The sequence below is a fragment of the Scomber japonicus genome, chromosome 18 (assembly GCF_027409825.1).
Source record: "Scomber japonicus isolate fScoJap1 chromosome 18, fScoJap1.pri, whole genome shotgun sequence".
Taxonomy (NCBI): domain Eukaryota; kingdom Metazoa; phylum Chordata; class Actinopteri; order Scombriformes; family Scombridae; genus Scomber; species Scomber japonicus.
In genome coordinates, this window is record NC_070595.1 from 5693434 (window position 1) to 5712593 (window position 19160).

The 19160-nt window shown below is 38.6% G+C and overlaps 4 protein-coding genes across 4 annotated transcripts in view; 2 read left to right on the forward strand and 2 right to left on the reverse strand.

Moving 5' to 3' along the window:
• The window catches only part of LOC128379506 (uncharacterized), a 388452-nt gene that overhangs the window by 128135 nt on the left and 241157 nt on the right, over positions 1-19160 (reverse strand). The window lies entirely within an intron of this gene.
• On the reverse strand, positions 1309-3184 carry LOC128378653 (serine/threonine-protein kinase pim-2-like). Its single transcript, XM_053338217.1, has 7 exons — positions 2887-3184; positions 2652-2746; positions 2494-2541; positions 2203-2409; positions 1858-2023; positions 1564-1746; positions 1309-1421 (listed from the first exon to the last, which is right to left on the reverse strand). Exons 1-7 carry the CDS (start codon positions 3182-3184, stop codon positions 1309-1311), a joined length of 1110 nt encoding a protein of 369 aa, XP_053194192.1.
• Positions 6939-15186, forward strand: LOC128378654 (cytosolic phospholipase A2 gamma-like). The gene is made up of 13 exons (XM_053338218.1): positions 6939-7052; positions 7506-7619; positions 9364-9506; positions 10780-10966; positions 11098-11203; positions 11273-11413; positions 11614-11679; positions 11899-12039; positions 12250-12396; positions 12476-12559; positions 13085-13239; positions 14293-14464; positions 15002-15186. Exons 1-13 carry the CDS (start codon positions 6939-6941, stop codon positions 15184-15186), a joined length of 1755 nt encoding a protein of 584 aa, XP_053194193.1.
• The window catches only part of LOC128379499 (carbonic anhydrase-related protein 10-like), a 113440-nt gene continuing 112148 nt past the window's right edge, over positions 17869-19160 (forward strand). Inside the window, exon 1 of the mRNA XM_053339135.1 lies at positions 17869-17937. Coding sequence (XP_053195110.1) covers positions 17877-17937 — 61 coding nt within the window. The 5' untranslated portion in view covers positions 17869-17876. The remainder of the gene's footprint in view (positions 17938-19160) is intronic.

Sequence of the window (19160 nt, forward strand, 5' to 3'; positions counted from 1 at the left end):
TTCATTTGCACTCTATGTCCTTTTAATGATTTTAAAGCTAATTTCTTATTTTATGCTCCAATCATTTCATTTATGTCTTTCTATTTTTCTGTACTTTGTTTTTATTATGGGGGAGGGGGGGGGGGGGGGGGGGTTAATTGTATGTTTTAAGTTTCTCAAATTACATGTTTTTCTGTTTTATGTAAAGCACATTGAATTGCCATTGTGTATGAAATGCGCTATATAAATAAAACTGCCTTGCCTTGCCTTAAGGGGGAATGTTGGACTCAGAAAACTTCCTGTTTACATCTCAGCATAAATGCAATTTTGAAAGGAACAGTCTGACATTTGGAGGTTTTCCATCAAATTAGATTGGAGGACTGATATCTGATTTTCAAACCACAGCCAGGCATTATTTCTAACAACCCTGGAACTCATCTGCTTCTAGGAAAGATAATAATTCACTATATCCAAGCAGTTTTCATGATCAGGATCATTTGTTTTAGGTTATAATTTCTGACTGATTTTTCTTTTGTAAGGCTCAGAGAACTGAAGGTACTTGTCAGGTATCAGGTTGTTGGTTAGGTTGAGACATAATTAGTCAGAGATGAAATTGTCTTGAAGCTAAACATATAATATTGTTACTTTTTCAAATGCCAGTGTAATTTTTTTCCTGAACATTGCTGTCAGGAAGGTTAAAGAGTTGAATATATAGAAGTGTAGATGTTTGTTTTTGGAAAAGTCATCTGTTTAACAAGATTAAGAAAAAGAAAACACAAATGTGCACGTTTTATGAGTTAATTGATTTTTATTCATAATTGTGTTATCATTATTTACTAAATCATGATTTAATCATATTTGTATACAACTATTTCTATCTGTATTTACACTTATTAGCAAAAATATATATAATATAAAATAGGTATTTATTTATATCTACAAACATTTTAAAAGTTTGGCCCAGCCCCAAGCTCTCTATGAAGACGAGGAAAAACTCCTCAATAACCATGAGGCTATTGGAAGAAACCTCGGGAGAGGCAATTCAAAGAGAGATCCCCTCTCCACGGATGGCTGGGTTTGAAACAGGACCTGCTGGTGGGAATATTGAAAAAGTCCAAATTGATTTGGCCAAATATGTAAAAAAAATTTGGTTGGAGTTGGGAAATGAGGTGTTGATGGGCGGGGTGAGGAATGGGGAATGAGTTGGTTAATATGTGTGGAAAAGCATGGAGGTAGGAAGTAATTATAAGGGTGAGGTAAAGGTAGGCTAAGTTTTGAGGTAGTTGGAGGATGAGTGGGAAAAAAGAGAGTTCATTATGAGAAAGAGGTCTAGTTCTGGTTTAGGGTAGACTTCGTAAACCAGGGATGGAGCTGTAGTTGCTCCAGTGTGGCACGCTGTTCAGGATATATCACCAGACACAGCTGCAAGAAGTCGAGGCAGTCTGGAATGGAGGAGAGAAAAAAGATTAGATATGATGATAGCTGTGAAGTGATCCATGGGAAAACTAAAAGAATAGACTAGTTGACTGTTGCTATCTGGTCATTGGCGTTGCTGCTTTCTTATACAGAAACCATGTGTCTTACCTTGAGATAGCTGTGTTGCCGAGTTGCTATTGAGTTGCATTTTACCAACCAGGATACCAAAGGAGCTATTTTTGAAACCATGCAGCAAATGGTATAGCAGTACTCCCAGCTGCCAGACTGTAGTGGGGCCAGCTTCGTAACTCCCACGTACATGCCATTCTGGTGGGGCGCATGCAAAGGTACCTGGAACACACAGAAAGACAGAATGAAGAGAAGCTTTGTTCAGATGTGAAGGTAATTAGACCAGAAACTGGCCAGTGAGTGAAGAGTTTAAACGGAAGCCAGATATCATACCAGCAAAGCTACGGTGTGATATCTCCTGAACTGAACCACCGCATTCAAAGTTCATCAAGCGGATACGTTGGCCATCAACCAGCATATTTTCTGGTCTGATGTCCCGGTGAAACACATCGTCATGGTGCATTCTGACAGTTGCATCCACTAACTGCTTCAGGTAGATCTGAGATAGAAACAGAAAGAAACGGATGAGCTGGTGAGTAGGAGGTTGTAAAAATTGTAGCTGCTGTCACAACAAGAAGGCTGTGACATGACAGAGAAAAGTGGAAAGTGAACATTTCACAGACTCAGTGGTTCTTGTTAGGATTGCACTGAATTTTGCAAACACACACACTTAAGTACCTTTGCCTCTTCTTCCTTAATAGCACCTCCTTTGGCAACAAGGTACTTTTTGAAGTTCACAAATGGAACTGGTCTTTCCATGACCAAGATAATCTCCTTGTCCAGGTAGTACCAGTCCAAAAGGGAAAGAGCTGTGAACTTCCCAATTGATTCTGGTCCACCAGCAGCTTTGAACATGAGTGACACTTCTGTAGTGATGTTATGCACCTGAGAAGAACAAAGTAACATGGAATAAAAGTTCAATATTCAAATAATCGGGCAGGTGATGATCAGATCAGTACAATTTACTACCTTCATTTCAGAGATTGCATCTGGCGCAGTGATGTGTTTGATGATCACCTATAAGACAAAAACACAAATACTTAAGTTAATACTCTCTGAGGATGTGGGGAATGATTAATTATGTGTATGTGTGTGTATGGCAAAGGGAATGTGTATGTGACACTTACTGGAAAAGTATCCTTCAATCGGCAGCCAGCATACAAGGATCCATTTGATGCTTTTCCGATCTCCTTGAGCTGCAGATACTTTGCTCCAAAATCAGCTGCACAAAGACACAGATATTGGTTATGTTATACAGTAGCTGTGAGAAACAAGTAGTACTTATACTATTATTAAAATATTACTAATACTAATACTTCCTTAGAAGTAGACAAAACTTTAGAAATACACCAACTCACTCACCTTTGCTGGTGTTAACTTTAGGGAATGTGTTTGGATTCTTCACTTGTGGAGATGAACAGCTGCTGGAGCTCTGGTGCTCAGAGAGTTTCTGCCTCTTTCTGGGCGGCCCCTCGCAACTGCCAGCCTTCCTCTTCCTTGTTAGCAGCTCCTGGACGTACTCTGCAGACACCTGCTCCTGTTTGATGCTACTAATGTATTTGCTGGTGCTTGTCCTGGTGCAGTTGTTGGCACTGATGTTGCTGCTGCTTCTAATACTGACCACAAGTCTCCCGACAGAGGTCTCTTCTTTGCTGACCATGTCGGTTAGCACATATATAGGTTCACTAGTGTCAGTGGTTGTGCAGCTAAGCCTGCGCTTCTTCTTTGGGATCTCACTGTCGAAACAAGTTTTTCTTTTTCTGCTGCTCACACTGCTTGACATAGTGATATAACTTTTCTCGTCTAAAAATAAGTAGAATTCAGTTTAAATAATCTTGATTGCATGTATATGTGTACTACACTTGCACAAATGTTTTGGGTGATGCCTCCTCGCATGGTTCTCTACAAACCATTGCTGGCTGTTATTTAAAACATAAAAAAGTATGTGCCTTGGCGGACCATTATTAACAGTTTGAGCTGTTTCACCCTTGACTTAACTCTTAACTGACTGTATTATAATTCTGATATACTGATTAATAATTTCAACATACATAATATAGTCATAGTTTATAATCACAGAACAGCCATTGATAGATTATTTGGATGGATGTGTGGTGTTGAAGTGAAATGTTGGTTGTAAAGTCATAACACATAGGTAACACATATTTTCAGGATTAAAAAACAGAAAAAATTTGAGCTATAACTCAAACTGAGCGTCTCTCCCAGCTACATCGTGGATTATCATGGACTGGAGACTGCATATTTACTAGAGGCTTCATACTCACCTTGATATTTGTCACTGCTCAGCGGTTCCTGAGACGCCATCACGTGGTTGTTTGAGTTTCAAACAGGATGACAAAATTCACTGATATCTACAGCTTGTGTAGGTCTAGTCAAGGGTCTGTGTGTGTGTTCTGAGGTTAACTCTACTTCAGAATGTGTTGACCAGAGACTCTCTGTTGCATCATAGAGAGAATATTCTCAATTCTTTTAATGTTAACCACCATATGACATCAGTTGCTAGGCAGTCTAGTTACCTGGTGATGGAACAAAAACAAAAAACTAAACAAAAAACTTTGAAAAAATGTAAAATTGTAAACATAAATCCTAAATGTACAACACCGTATTAGGGCCATATATATAAAAAAGAGATTAAAGTCGCAAATTTGCGAGAAAAAAAACTCACAAATCTGCGGGGAAAAAAATCTGAATTTCTGGGATTTTAAGTCGCAAATTTGCCAGAAATAAACTCACAAATTTGCCAGAGAAAACGCACTAATTTGTGAGAACAAACTCACAAATTTGCTTTAATTGAAATACTACTAAAGAAAACATCTGTTAATGTTGTCCAGCAAGTGCATGTAGAAACATACACAAACTAATATTCTGGTGGTCTTCCTGCTGCACTGTACATCTGAACAGAACATTATCTTGATCTAAACAGTTATGGTAGTAGTAATAATAATAATAAAAATCACACATAGTTTATCACATTAAAATGTTAAAGGCAAGGCAAGGCAGCTTTATTTATATAGCACATTTCATACACAATGGCAACTCAATGTGCTTTACTTAAAACAAACATTTAACAGTAAAAATATAAAAACATGCAATTTGAGAAATAAAAATAAAACCCAATAATAGTAAAAACATGGAACATGGAAACATACAATTAGTACAACATTTTCAACATCAAATATAGCTTTTTATTACTCATTTCTGTCTATTTATTTAAACACTTTTGTCAAGCACTTTTTAAAATCTGTTTTTGAAAACGTATTAGTTTTTATATTTGAAAGTTTTGATTTAGAGTATGTTAGGAGGTGAAGTTAATCCTGAGATGGTTGTGAATGACTGGATGTGACAGGAGGAAGTACAGTATTCTCCTCACTGTGGTGCAGGAATGTAATACTACAACCCTGCTTTGCCACTGACTCAGTGGCACTGAGAATAATGGTCATTTTAAACCATTTGAAAAACCAATTTACTCTGGTTTTCACAATATCCAACAACTCCTTCCCCTGGTACGTCTCCCCACTTGGTAGGAGATTAAGAATAATTGACTCCCAAAGTTGTATAGACATACATCTGGAACCCAGCTGGAGAGGATGTGCTTTTAATGTCCTCTCAACGGCCCTGCACACAGGAACAACAGCTCTGTGTGATAATAATGAACAGCTGATAAAAAGGGGCCAAAGGCTCTCGGTAAGAGATGAACAGGGAGGGGGGGGGGGGCGGCAGGATGTGCTCTTCTTTGGGACTTCCTGGAGTTGTGGATGGACATTTAAGTTAGTGTTCTTCTTAAAAGCCATACACATCCTACAGACAGTGTAAGTGTCTACTCATCCATCACTACAATGGTTACAATGGTTTTATTTCGTTAATGATAATAATGATAATAATAGTAATAATAATGATAATAAACTCTCTTCCTTATTATGTAACTAGTATTGTAAGTCATAGAAAGCTGTTTACATTAGTATTATCAGTATGTCAGCAGGAGAAGGTTTGCTAGATACAGGTTGTGTGTATGTGTTTGTGTGTGTGTTTGTGTGTGTGTGTGTGTGTGTGTGTGTGTGTGTGTGTGTGTGTGTGTGTGTGTGTGTGTGTGTGTGTGTGTGTGTGTGTGTGTGTGTGTGTGAAGGCCTGCCTGTGGCCCTTCAAGGTAAACATTTTATAATTAAATAATTATGGCTGCCATCAGTCACATAATGACCAAAAGACCAGTGGCAGTGCTAGCTTTATGGCAAATCAATGGGATTTGCCATAAAGGCCGGTTATAGTGTCTTTGGAGGGGTAAATGTTAACTAGACACACTGTTTTTTTTATGAGGTGTGTCACAAGCCAAAAAGGTTGAGAGCCAATGGTTTGGCTTTAACAATATTTTGTATTTTATTAAGTTAAATGGTTTTTTGATGAAAAATCTTCACCAGGAAGGTAACTAGAAACAAAAGCTGTCAAATGAATATAGTCAAGGAAAAAGTACAATATTTCTGAAATGTAGTTGAATATAGACACAGAGTAGCATGAGTAGCTCAAAAATGTTCATTTTCTACTTAGCTATTTCTAGCTTTTTTCTGTCTTTCTTTTTTTTAAATAATTCTGTGACTCTCTCAAGGGACAGGTGAAATAAAATACAAAAAAGCCCACTAACTTTAATCAGCGGTGGAAATAAATAGGCATACACATTTTCTGACTCATCTGAAACTTTGTGTAAATATCTTTACAAAAAGCGTCACTCCCACTTCATGGCTGCATTTTTACACCTGGCTTGACCTTATCATGTAACAGTCCCTTAACCTATTAAAGTATAGTTCCTCATCTGCAAACCGGTATTAGCATGACCTTTGCACTACAAGCAGGATTTAAACCTAGTCAGGGGAACACCCATTGCATTTCATATCCAGCGCCTTCACCACTCAGCCATCACAGCTTTTCTCCTGGTGAGTATTGAAATATAGACTTCTTTTCATAGATTCATTGATTCGGCTCAAATGATCATGCGATTGATTAGACAGCTGGACCAATATAAGCCACAAGCCCAGTGTAATTCTATCAGAGTCCAGCAACATACTTTAGAGCCGCCCCAACATGTTCTATTGATTAAATGTGTTGTGAGAGGAAAGAGAAAGAATGTGTGTATTGTGTAATGTTAATTTATAACATGTTGAAAAGTCCTTCCCTCACAGGGACAGGTCCATTCCCTGGCTCCAACATGTTTGTCCATGCCTCTGCACGCCATTCTTATTCTCTATAGTTTGAGCATCTCCTCCCAGAAAGAAGCCAGGGCCAGCAGTTTCTGATCAAAGAAAAGCAGCTTATAGCAGTCTTTATATGTAACTGCTTTCACCACTATGTGGATTTACCTTTAGGATTGCAGTAGACTCTGAAGGTTGTTACCGTTGCTCCCCAACATGCTGACTGGCAGGATAAGCTTTTCAGCCTCAGTGATTTGCTTTTGGCTTGTGATTTCAGGAGTTCGGGCAGACAGAGTGGAAGACATGGAGGGAAATGCGACGGCTTCTGAGGTGAGAGATGCATGGAAAAGGATTTAGGTTGTAGCATAATACATATAATCCACTGTTTGTCTTTTATCTGTCGCTATAGGAAGCCATATATCAGGTCCTACTACCTATCCACATGATACTGCATGTGTCTGTGCATGACTGTACTGTGCAGGAACATACTGAAACTAAACACATGATCAGTTGACTTCAGTAGGAACAAGTTGAAACAATAGCGTTAAGTAGTTCCTATTAATGAATATGAGATTCAAGAAGTACATTTGGGAATAAATTCACTTTATGATACATAAAGAATGGTATTTGTACTGCACGAGAGTAAATGAAAGTGTTTTTAAATATACAAATATAGTACAAAGTATGTGTAATAATATATCATTTAACTCTTGGATTAAATTAATATTCAGTTTCCACCCTCTGTTCAGTCTAATTCAGTGAGTTGTTCTCGATTCTGTCCAGAAACCCATCCGTCAGTCCCAGTCTCTGTGTGCTGGAGAACAGGAGTATGTTCACAAGAGGAAACAAGTAGTTCTGGAGTCACTCAACAACCTGGGAGTCAACTGTACAGATACAGTAAGAAAAACCTTGGGAAAAATGATTTCTTCTTATATGTCAATTCTGCACAAATGGCCTGTTTATACATAACACCAGTGTCTGTGTCTCCCATTACCTCTGTGACCACTGTCCTCTAATGATATTTTTGTTAGACACTCACAGGAGTATTTGACAACCCTGTCAAACCTAAACCTTGTCAAATGTAAAAAGACATAACACCAACCCAAAAAAGATGGAGAGGATTTAGTATCCTCACAGGAGACTCACTTAAATATGTGTTTCAAGCAGAAGAAGCGTCTTCCGATAAAGGATGGAGATATGTTGTAGTGATTGGGAAAATCAATGATATAATGGTCTCTGTATAATTCCCTGGACAAAGGGGAGGATTTAAATCAAAAATTATGGATATAATATCATACTAAAGTCAAGGAATACCAATAGCTGCAAGAGATTTTAATTATATTTCAGATGCTAACATTGATTTCAGGGTAATAAACAACATTGCTTTAAACCTGCTGCCAGAATATCAATCATTCATTTTTTATTGATATAGCGCCAAATTACAACAAAAGTTATCTCAAGGCATTTTTCACTTAGATCAGGTATAAAATAAACTTTTAAATTTAGTTTAAAGAGACTTAACATTCCTACATGAGCAAGCACTCCTAGGGGAATACAGAGAAGAGCAACAACAGAGATTAAAATGTTTGAAGATCTCTAAATCCTACAGAGAAGAACTACAATGTCTACTCAAAGTCTACTGACACATATTCAAGATTAGATGATTTCTTTATTTTCAGTACAACATTGAAATATACACCAGATAAACCTTCTTACAGTAGATTATGCTTTACTATAGAACTAGGTAGGGGGAGAGAGTAGAACACTATGAAGACTTCACAACTCACTATTGCAATTGGAAAGATTTAAAGTAAAGATGAAAACCATGATTGAACATTATCTTTAAATTAATGATATATCAACCTAGTTTTTCCTCTGGAATGTTTGAAAGCCATTACCAGAGGTGAAATCATCTGTTTTTCATCCCACAAAAAAAGAAGGAAAGGGAGATGAAAGATGAAAACATGGAGCTCAGGATGAAGAACCTAGAACAAGTTAATTCAGCAAAGGGTAGACCATCAGTTATGGCTCAGCTTAAAGAAATAAGGACGTAGATGTTTTGTTAACTGAGGGAATAGAACAAGTTCAGACCTGCTCTAAACAAAAGAGAAGAAACTCAGACTCAGCTGAGAGATTATTTGAAAGAGCTATGCACAGGGGCAAAGGCCTCACCGCACCAATTACTATCAAAGAGAAATCAAAAGTGATTCAGGGACTAAAGCCAGACAAGAGCCCATGGTTCAAAGTACAACTTACTCCTGTCTTACATCAAGCATTTAACTGAGCATTAACACATGGCATATCACATGGTGTAATTGCACAAGTTATACATAAGGAGGGTAAGGATCCATGGAAATGTAAAAGATACAAGCCAATAACTTTACTCAATATGGACCAAAACCTGCTCAGTAGTATACTAGCTGACAGACTAGCTAATGTTATGTTATGATACTATAGTCTTAGAGCGGACAGGATTTATGACACCATGGTGCCTCACATCTTGAAACATATAGTTATATATAAAATCATTTTCAAAATGAAGCATGCGTTTTAAATATAATTAAATCTTCTAATTAAAAGCCAGGTTTTTAAATGTGTAATTAAATATATTGTCACTTTTATCTTTCATCTCTATAACTAGGATTCGGTTCCTCACATCACTTTCTTGGGGTCAGGTGGTGGTCAGAGGGCAGCTGTGGCTCTGGTGGGTTCCCTCTATCAGATGAAACAGGATGGTCTGCTGGATACTCTGCTCTACATGGGAGGAGTTTCTGGGTCCACATGGTAACCACACTTACACACATCAACTCAAAGTTAGCGTATGAATTAGAGCTGGATGGGCTGACAGACCAGAACAGACAGCAAGACTAAGGCGGCAGTGATCAGGATGGATGACTTTCAGTGCTATGCTGCATTCATGTGGACACAGTTTGTATGCTATTCACACATCACTAGTGATCAAACCTTGCAGTTCTATTAACACTGTTATTGTATAGGAGCTTATTAATCCTGTTATCTCGATTGTTAATGATCGAATTATCTTGATGATCAAGTTGAAAAACAAATGTTTGTGTGTGGTAATGAGATAATTACATTATAATGAGAAAACCTTTTTCTTGAGATAATAAGATGAACTCATGAGCAACGTATGAAGAGTCTAATGCCATACTAGCAGTTCCGTGAGGCTGTACTTATTGTAGAAGATTGTTTTTCTTATGATGGCAGTCATGACCTGCCCCACTTTGACTTTTTCGGTTGTCCTTTTAGCGAAATGCTGATATCACCATGCTAAAATGCTCATAATCACAACACTGACAAGTCCTACTATCACTTTCTGGTTAGTGTCAGTCATTTTAAATAAATTAGATATATTCAAGGTATTTACCATATGAGATAAATGAGCGTCTACTGTACTACAACTCTTGAAGTTGAACCCATTACAGCATAGAACAACAATCACTAATTCTTTAGCTTTAGAAACTACAGCTCCCATGAAAATTTACAAGCAAAGCTTCAAGAAAGAACTATATGACATATGAGTAAGGTTTTGTTCCATGGTCAGATTTTTTACTTTTTACTTCTGGAATTAAAACCCATATTTCTGGTTGTACTCTATGAAATATTTATGATGTTCACAGTTTTTGTTTACCATGGTAACATGCTAAAATTTGCTAAATAGCACTAAAATATTTACATGGCAATAGGTGTATATCAATCTGGACCAAAGTGGTGTACCAACTGACTAATCAACAAACTGGCATTGGGACCCCTAGAATCAAGCCTCGAGAATTTAGAAACAGGATTGGTCTGATGTTGGGGAATTAGACTTTCCATCAATGGCTGTTGAGTTTTGTCATTTGGTCTCCAGTGATAAGTTCTCCAGCCTTACCCATGTGAAATTCATTGATATGGTCCCACATACTTTAAAACGGTGGCTTCTCCCTGCTGAAGTGTTTGAAGATGATTGACAAAATACAGTAAAAGGTGCACCATTTTTCTCTATGATGATTCCTCCTGACTTACATCTTCTTGTCTGTCTTCCTTGGCCCTCTCTTAGGTCCATGACCTCATTGTACAGTGACCCTCAATGGAGCGATAACATGGACCGAGCAGTGTCCAGGCTATCAGGTCCTGGGGTGGAGCTGGAGGAGGCTCTGGCCTGGTTGGATGAGAGGTCCAAAGAGGAGCACTTCTCTCTCACTGATATCTGGGGGGTCATGACTTCTGCTGGGATCATGAAACAGGTACAAGGGCAAAGACACAAATGCTTTGACTTCTCAACTTTCCTAGTTACAACTTTCTTTGAAACACATCACAATACACTCTGTCATAAAGAGGTCAATGCACTACTTAAGAGAAACATCTCATCCATCAGTTGGACCTACGGCGTCTTTCAGACGAGGCCAGCAGAAACGCCACCAACCCTTACCCTGTATATAGTGCCATAGAGAAGCACTGCTTTACAGATGGGCCAATAGAAGGTAGGCACCTCACATTAAGCCTTAGATGAGTTATTGACTTGTATTAAGCATAAACTCTCTATCTCTCAGGAAAATGGTTCGAGATGAGCCCTCATGAGGCTGGTTTCACAGAGTTGGGTGTATTCATCGAAACTTCTCTCCTCGGAAGCAGATTTGAGAACGGAGGACTGCTAGAAGTCAAGCCAGAGATGGACATGGTCAAACTACAAGGTATGTGTTCAACAATCAGCATGTTCAAAGGAGAGGTTATTTCAGAGCACTTTTCATGCAGAGCAGGTCTAGACTGTACTCTTTACAATATTATAAGCCAAAATATACTTTATCTGTAGGCATAAATAGCATTGTTGAATAATGTCTGTGACTCAGCGACATCTATATTTGCTAAAACCTCATGTGTTGCAATTGTGCAGGTGTTCTAGGTTGTGCACTGGCTCACGAGGAGACTGTCAGAGAGTTCATCCCCCCCTGGCTGGATGGTAACCACCACTTGACAATTTATAAGCCTCATGATTAATCTATTATGGAGCGAGATGAAACACACAGCTTTATACTAGTGTTTGTTACCTGCTTTACAACATCATACACTAAAACGTTGTGTGTGTGTGTGTTTGTGTGTGTGTGTGTGTGTGTATGTGTGTGTGTGTGTGTGTGTGTGTGTGTGTGTGTGTGTGTGTGTGTGTGTGTGTGTGTGTCAGTGCCTGGCCATGTAGACAGTGCTGCTGACGAGTACCTGCGTGTATTCAGTGCGCTTGATAAACTGATAGCAATGACCAAAGGCACCATTCAGGATCCTCGTGCTCTGTCTGACCTGGACAAGCTGCAGAAAATACTACAAGGTAGTTACTGGCCTAACTGATTAAATACAAATGTTGTAGTAGCTGTGAGCTAGTTTGTTACTGACACCCAGAGAGGAATGCCATCAATGTTCAATTTTCTTCCCAATGCATGCTTTTTTTTGCATGGTTTTTGGTTGATAATGAAGTAATAACTCAGAAAATGTCTGATTCAAAATGCCACATTGCACATTAGATTCTTATCTTTTGCAGACAAGGTAAATCAGAATAAGTCTGAGTTGCTGGAGTCAAAGAGTTCAGAGGAAAGAAAAACTCTTTTTCAGCAGTGGAGTCTGGAGCTACTGGTGGCAGTAGAGATCTGGAGCCGAAGTCTGGAGGATGGACCTTTCAAAACACATGGTCAGTGTATGGCAGATAAATAACCAGAGTGGTCAGCATTTGTATGTATGTGTATTTCATTCCAATGTGTTTTCCCCAGTCTCTCTGCTTACTAAGCAAATCATTCCTCTTGTTCTGAAATGGGAGTGGGGAACTACCGGAAACTTCCTATACCAATATGAAGGTGAGAAGACAATAATTCATATAACTTTTGTAACTCCAATTTGTATCTTTAAAACTGTTGTAGTCAATATTTTTATATGAAAACTGGTCAATGACTATGTGTATGTGAAAGGTGACAATTGTAGTGACAAACCCACAGAAAATGATCGCCTACTCTGCAGTTTCGCTCAGTTTTAAGATCTTTCAGCTCGCTGTTTTGGTTCAGTCCATAGCTCTCAGAGGAGTTCTCACCAGGCAGCTGATTTTAGCAAACATTTTATGTTATCTGCTGGACACCAGTCAGTAGACAGACAGCTGGGGAACATAATGTTTAGCAACTGAAGAGACAGATATCTCAGGAGTTGGTTGAGAGTTAAACAGAACTAAAAGGCGAGTGAATATTGGGCTTATGTTAATTATAATGACTGCTAATGTTGATCTGTGTCTGCAGGATTTGTGTTTTTGTGTGTGTTTCCCACCAGAATTATTCTTCTCAGGAAAAAACCTAAACAAATTCCTTGAATTGAACATTTGTGTTGTTGGGCAGATTCCTCTATTCCACAGTGCCTTAGTTCTAAGGAGAGATTCCACCTGGTAGATGCTGGGCTGCTGATCAATGTTGGCTATCCTTCATTTCTGGGAGACAAGAGAGATATCGACCTCATCATCGCACCAGAGTCCAGCGCTGGAAACATGTTTGAGGTAAGGTGTGTGTGTGAGAGAAATGTTGACTCGATTGTTCTGAAGTCCTCATTTAGCACGATTACTTCATCAATTCAAGTATTTAATGTATAAGTTTACAAAGCTATGGTTAGTGTACCTGATATTTTTCATGCCTCTAGAAGCTTTGGAAAGGGTGGTCTACATATGATCAAATGATGATCCCCATCCAACATGTAAACTGTGTGTGTATGTCTATCTAATTCCTGGACTCAAACAAACTGTTTTTGACCAATTCTTCATGGTGTACCAAAACCAAATCCCACTGACTGTGATCATGTGTCCATTGAAAGTGAAGTGAAAACATGGTACTATACTATAGAGTGTTTAACCAACCTCTAATTAGCAAGCTAGAGCTGCAACAGTTGTAATTTCAACTGACAAGATTGTCAGATCTTGTCTACCCCCGTCTTAAATGGAGGTCAAAACAATTATAAATAATTTTTATGGTAAATGTGCCGTATTATCTTTGTAAACTGCATGTCTGCCGTCTAACAAAGGTATACTGACTGCAGTACCAATTTTATTAAGCAAGTCAATCAATCAAAGTTATGTTGCAAGTAATAATGAAATATTGACCCATTATTTCACATAGTAATTTTCATTATGGAAGATATTTTCTTTTATTGGACTGAATGCAAGTGAGGCAAAAGTTCATTTCAGATGCCTTGTGCTGCCTGTGCAAAACTATGATTAATACCCCATTTAACTACAGCGCTCCAACCTCACCACACTCAGAGCCTTCCCACAGACAACAGTCAATCAAGCAAACTTTCCATTCACCTCCAGCCAAATTCTGGATTGTTGAGACAAGTTTAAACACCATATATACTCAAGTGCAAAATTTCTGGTTATTTATGAATGACATGTTCTCTTTCTAATGAATTATCTTTTTATTAAGGCTCACTGGTTATATTTAGAGGCATATCAAGGTAACATAACGCACAAATGTCCTGGTACTAGCTTGAGTCAAGAGTGTAGTAACTGTCAAACCTGAAAAACTGAAACAATGTTCGCCCTCTGCTTTCTGCACAGACTCTGACTCTTGCCAGAGACTATGCAGCCACGCTGAAGAAACCTTTTCCAGAGATAGGTGAGGAAATCCTGGAGGACAGAGAGTGGCCGAATGACTGCTACGTGTTTGAGGGAAAAGAGAAGGAACCCACTATCATTTACATGCCACTCTTCAACAGACGGAACTGCAAAGGTCTGTTACACACGCATATTTGTTTGGTTTTCCTTTTCAGTTGCAGAAGTCATTTTCAATTGAAATGGGAAGAAAAAAAGAGGAACCATGTCATTTTGGACTAGCAAACCTTAGCTCTCATAGCAACACAAATACATAACATGTTTCCATTCATCCTTGACTGGGACAAAGGTACAAGATCAGACTTTGGCAGGAAAGCTAATCTGGGTTGCCGTTCTAACATGAACATGTCTTAGCTGGTTAAACGAGCCACCAAACAAACATTCACCAGGGAAAACTGCACTGCTTTTATCAATTCTGCTCAAGTTGCAAATGTCACAATGTAGGCCTTACTCTTAAATACCACTGCTAACAACACACTGTCTGCCCATGAATTAGAATTTCTGGAGGCATTTTGCCGAAAGAAGCTCTGAAGGTCAACATCTGTTCAATCTCCCCCAAAAAAGAAAGAGGAAGCAGTTCCAGATAAGCAAGGTGTCAAGGAAAAGGAAGGAAACATGTGACTGGAGCCTAACAGGTCTTCATTGTTTCCTACAGATGCAGAAGAGTTTAAAGCAAAGATGGAGGAGTTCTCTACTTTCCAGCGTCCCTTCAACCAGGAAAAGATTGCGTTTTTGTTGGAGACGGCCAAAACAAACATGAAGAACAACAAGGAAACTCTGCTGAGGGAGATCAACAAGGCTGCTCTCCGCCGACAGAACAAGAGGTATGGATGGGTCTGAGCTATCTTAAAGCATTGTCAATGCAGTTCAAAGCCGAATCTCACATGTAATCTGTAAATTCATTATGTGTGTCAGAGGACACAGTGAAACGAGATGGATGGAGGAACTTGGGTTTAGTAACAGGAGTCAGTGTGTGTGTGTGTGTGTGTGTGTGTGTGTGTGTGTCTGTGTGTGTGTGTGTGCACGTTCATCTGAGATAGAGGGTATGAGACAGATAAATGACTGACTTATCAAAAACTAACACTTCCTCATCTCTTTCCATTTTAGCCACCAGGACGTCTCTGTTGTAAACTAAAAAGTTTGGTTACACAGTGATTAGTGTCACCTCTCAGAAAGACTCACAGGACGAAGAGAACATAACATGACCTATAATGAATCATGTTATCTAACTGCATATAATAATGTCTGCTGAACTACTTTTCTATTATGGTATCTTTTGACTAACAGAAGAAATAAATGTCATTTAAATGTGTGACAATATGGGCCTGATTTACTAAAGGTTTGTGTGTGTAAAAACGTGTGTAAACTCGACATCATAATACGCGCTGTAACCCTGTCAATATGGTGGTCAACCTCTTCCACTAGAACCTCTAATTCCATGGGATCAAATTTAATTTTGCGCTTGCAGCTTTCTGCTCGTCCAAACTCTCCATTAAGACACAAACTCACTCTAACCAAACATGCAATCTGTTGGACTGCACACGCAATTCAGTACCCTTTATTTGGGATCTCAGTAAATCAGGCCTCATGTGTCTTATTTTGTTTGTTTTTGGTACAGTATATATGTGCTATTGGCCAATAAAGGTACCTCATTTGTCATACACACAGTTGTTCAGTCTGTGCATTTAACCCTTCCTAAGTATTAGGAGCAGTGGGCATCCACTGAGAATGAACCTGACATACATGTTTTAGACAATGGGAGGAAACTCATGTAAGCACAGGGAGAACATGCAACCTCCACACAGAAAAGCGCCAGCCGAATATTGAACCCAAGACCTTCTTGCTCTGAGGCAACAGTGCTAACCACCAACATCAATAGTGCTGCCTCAACTGAAATGTCTCCAGAAGTTTCGCTGTTATAATTTCATTCAGATTCAGTGAGCAGTTGGTTGAAGTCACTATTCAGAAAAAAATTACTTAAACCTGTTTAAAGATTATGATTCAAGGCTTTTTAAGAAAATGTTGGGAGTGAGCTCTTAAAGAGACAGGAGCTAAAACAGCCTGTTTGAGGCAGAAACTGAACTGAGGGGCTGCATAATGGGGCAATATAAATTAAATAAGGATCTTTTTGAACTGTAAATCATGCAACTATATTCCAGTAGAACCCTAGTTTCAAAATATAGATGTACACATTTGCATAATATGTCACCTTTAATGAGAGGATGAGAGGAAGAAAACGAGAAAAAGGCATCTCCTAATTTCTCAGCCAAGCTCAATGTAACATTACTTTACTTGCGTTTAAATTTAAATAGTCATGTTAAATATTGGTTCATCAGTAGACCTATAATGTCCATATAATACCGTGCTCAGTCTGTCAGAACACACCATTGGACCTCTGAACCTGCTATTTGGATCAACTTCATATGCTTTTGAATGAAGTTAGCCTATGATACCACTAGAGGTCGCACGACATCCACAGTGGAGAGTTGGAGTGTCTGTATGTAGGTCAATACAGCCAAGAAACGTTTTTATCAAGGCTGTCTTCATACGCAAAGTAGTCTGCAGCCACAGTTGGTTGATTTGAGGTTGTGCTTTTGTATTTTTGGGGATGAAATGATGAGTGAATTCTTATATATATATATATATATATATATATATATATATATATATATATATATATATATATATATGTATATGTTTATAAAGCCTGCAGGCTCAGAGTGTCAGGTTTCCACTGATGAGTTTTTCTTCCTACTTTAATGTTGAGATTTAGGCTAAATAAAATTGGAATCGGTCACTGTGTGCTTATAATAATGTATAAACTCTTCCTATTAGGGCTAACTAAGTTTTATTCTTACCAAAAACAAATATATATATTTTGTATAACAATCCTCGGATATTCTGTAGTGTGATTTATTGGACTTTGTGCCATATGATTTGAATCATTTTAAGTAGATTAAACTTATGAAAGTTTTTCAACTTGCTGTCTGTTATCTTGTCTTTTATTGTCGATCTCCACAGACTAAATCATGTCACCATGCAACATCATGAGTGTGTTCTGAGTATGATCTGTCGGTCTGTGCGCCCTCGGTGCGCTTTGCGTCGTCAGTGAAGTTGCCTGATCCGCTGCAGACGAGCTGTGCGCCACAAACATCCACCAGCTCTGAGAGGGAAAAGGTGGAGAAAGAAAAAAAATGTAAGAATAGACTTCACTGCTAAAATGTCTTAAAGGAAGGATAGATAAAGACATAAATAGATGGACCCGGGTAGAAACACCTTAAAATGTTGCCTGAACGCCAAATTACAAAGCGAAGGAGGACGATGCTGTGAGGAGTGAATCTCTCCTGCAAAAAGCTTCAAAGCATCTCGGAAGCTCCGTGAAGGACAAGACGCGGATCACAAGAACCAAGAGAGAGAGAGAGAGGAGTGGGGAAAAATGTTCAATGTTTGGCCGTGTCGTCTACAAGTGCGAGCCAGCAAAGCGCCGTCCCGTAGCAGCTGAAGGAAAATGAGCATGAATTGAACGAAGAATGCATGTCGTTTGGGATATATCTGTGATTGTGCAAACATATATCATCTGCACGTCTTCAGGTAAGGTGTGAAGAAGGAGCAGAACATCAGAACAATATAGAAATGAAAGATTATCAGGAGGTTGAATTGCTGTAGAAAAGAAAATGAATGGAAATGTTGCGGTGATGCCATCACTGAAGTCATCATTAAATACTTAGAGAAGCTATAAAAATATATTATTATTATTTGAGTCAGTTTTTGTTTTGGGGAATTAGGATGCTGATTGACTTGATTTTCTAAAAGTATAGTAAATTAAAGACACTTCATTTGATTTGTTTTAAATGGAGGGAAGTGTGTGGCTTACATTATTTAGGCTCTTTACACAGAGGGTCACAGCACATCATCTACTGCACACTGCTGGAATTCATGAGCACTGAGATGATTGAATGCATGCATCAAAACTCACAGTTCTGATGCATATCACATTGTAGGCAGCCTAGATTTGCACCTAGATGCACATGCACGCACGCACGCACGCACGCACACACACGCACACAGATCATAGTAGTAGTCTACAGTACATACAGTATGCCTCACATACACAGGCTGCCAAAATCAGAGACACCCTGCTGAGGCTCTTCACAGTCACACAGTGGGATATAAATACTTCATGAATATCACATGTCATGTATGTCAATATGTCAAAGAGCTTACACAGTGTGGCTGTGTCACTGAATCAACCACCCATTTAGTTCTCACTATGGGATGAGTCAAGACTTCCAACTCACTGCTGAAGCTGCCAGCATCCGTTTCTTTAAACATGTCAGATTTGATGGCTGATAGTGATATTTTCATCATAATATGTAAATCCAAAGAGACAAGCATCTTCAGTCCCTAAACTCTTCAGAAAAAAAGGCCATGAGAAAAGCTGGGACTCTATGTTAACCTATTAGATGAGGATTGATGAATTAAGACAATGTAATTAAATGGTAAATGAAACTGCATGTTTTACAGTAGCTGCTAGAGGGTGAAAAAGTATTTCAATCTTTATTGTAAGTAAAAACCAATACCCAATTAAAGTAGTGGTTCTCAAACTTTTTCAGGTTAAGGACTGACACAAAGTACATCACCTGGAGCCCTGTCTGATAAGATTTAGATGTTTTATTACAAAAAGTGTATGAAACTCTTGACCAAAATAGTCATACACTCTGTCATTATGTTACTTATGGATGGAATTAAAGTCAATTCAGATCCCACTTTAAGAACCACTGGCTTAAAGTATCAAAAGTGAATAATTACTATAC

Excerpts from the sequence above, each read along its gene's own strand:
- LOC128378653 (XM_053338217.1), bottom strand. The coding sequence starts at position 3,184 with ATGGTCAGCAAAGAAGAGACCTCTGTCGGGAGACTTGTGGTCAGTATT. Across the intron at positions 2,747-2,886 it reads TAAAGTTAACACCAGCAAAG|CTGATTTTGGAGCAAAGTAT; the intron begins GTGAGTGAGTTG and ends GTCTTTGTGCAG. Across the intron at positions 1,747-1,857 it reads ATCACACCGTAGCTTTGCTG|GTACCTTTGCATGCGCCCCA; the intron begins GTATGATATCTG and ends TGTGTGTTCCAG.
- LOC128378654 (XM_053338218.1), top strand. The coding sequence starts at position 6,939 with ATGCTGACTGGCAGGATAAGCTTTTCAGCCTCAGTGATTTGCTTTTGG. Across the intron at positions 12,397-12,475 it reads TGGACCTTTCAAAACACATG|TCTCTCTGCTTACTAAGCAA; the intron begins GTCAGTGTATGG and ends TGTTTTCCCCAG. Across the intron at positions 12,560-13,084 it reads CTTCCTATACCAATATGAAG|ATTCCTCTATTCCACAGTGC; the intron begins GTGAGAAGACAA and ends GTTGTTGGGCAG.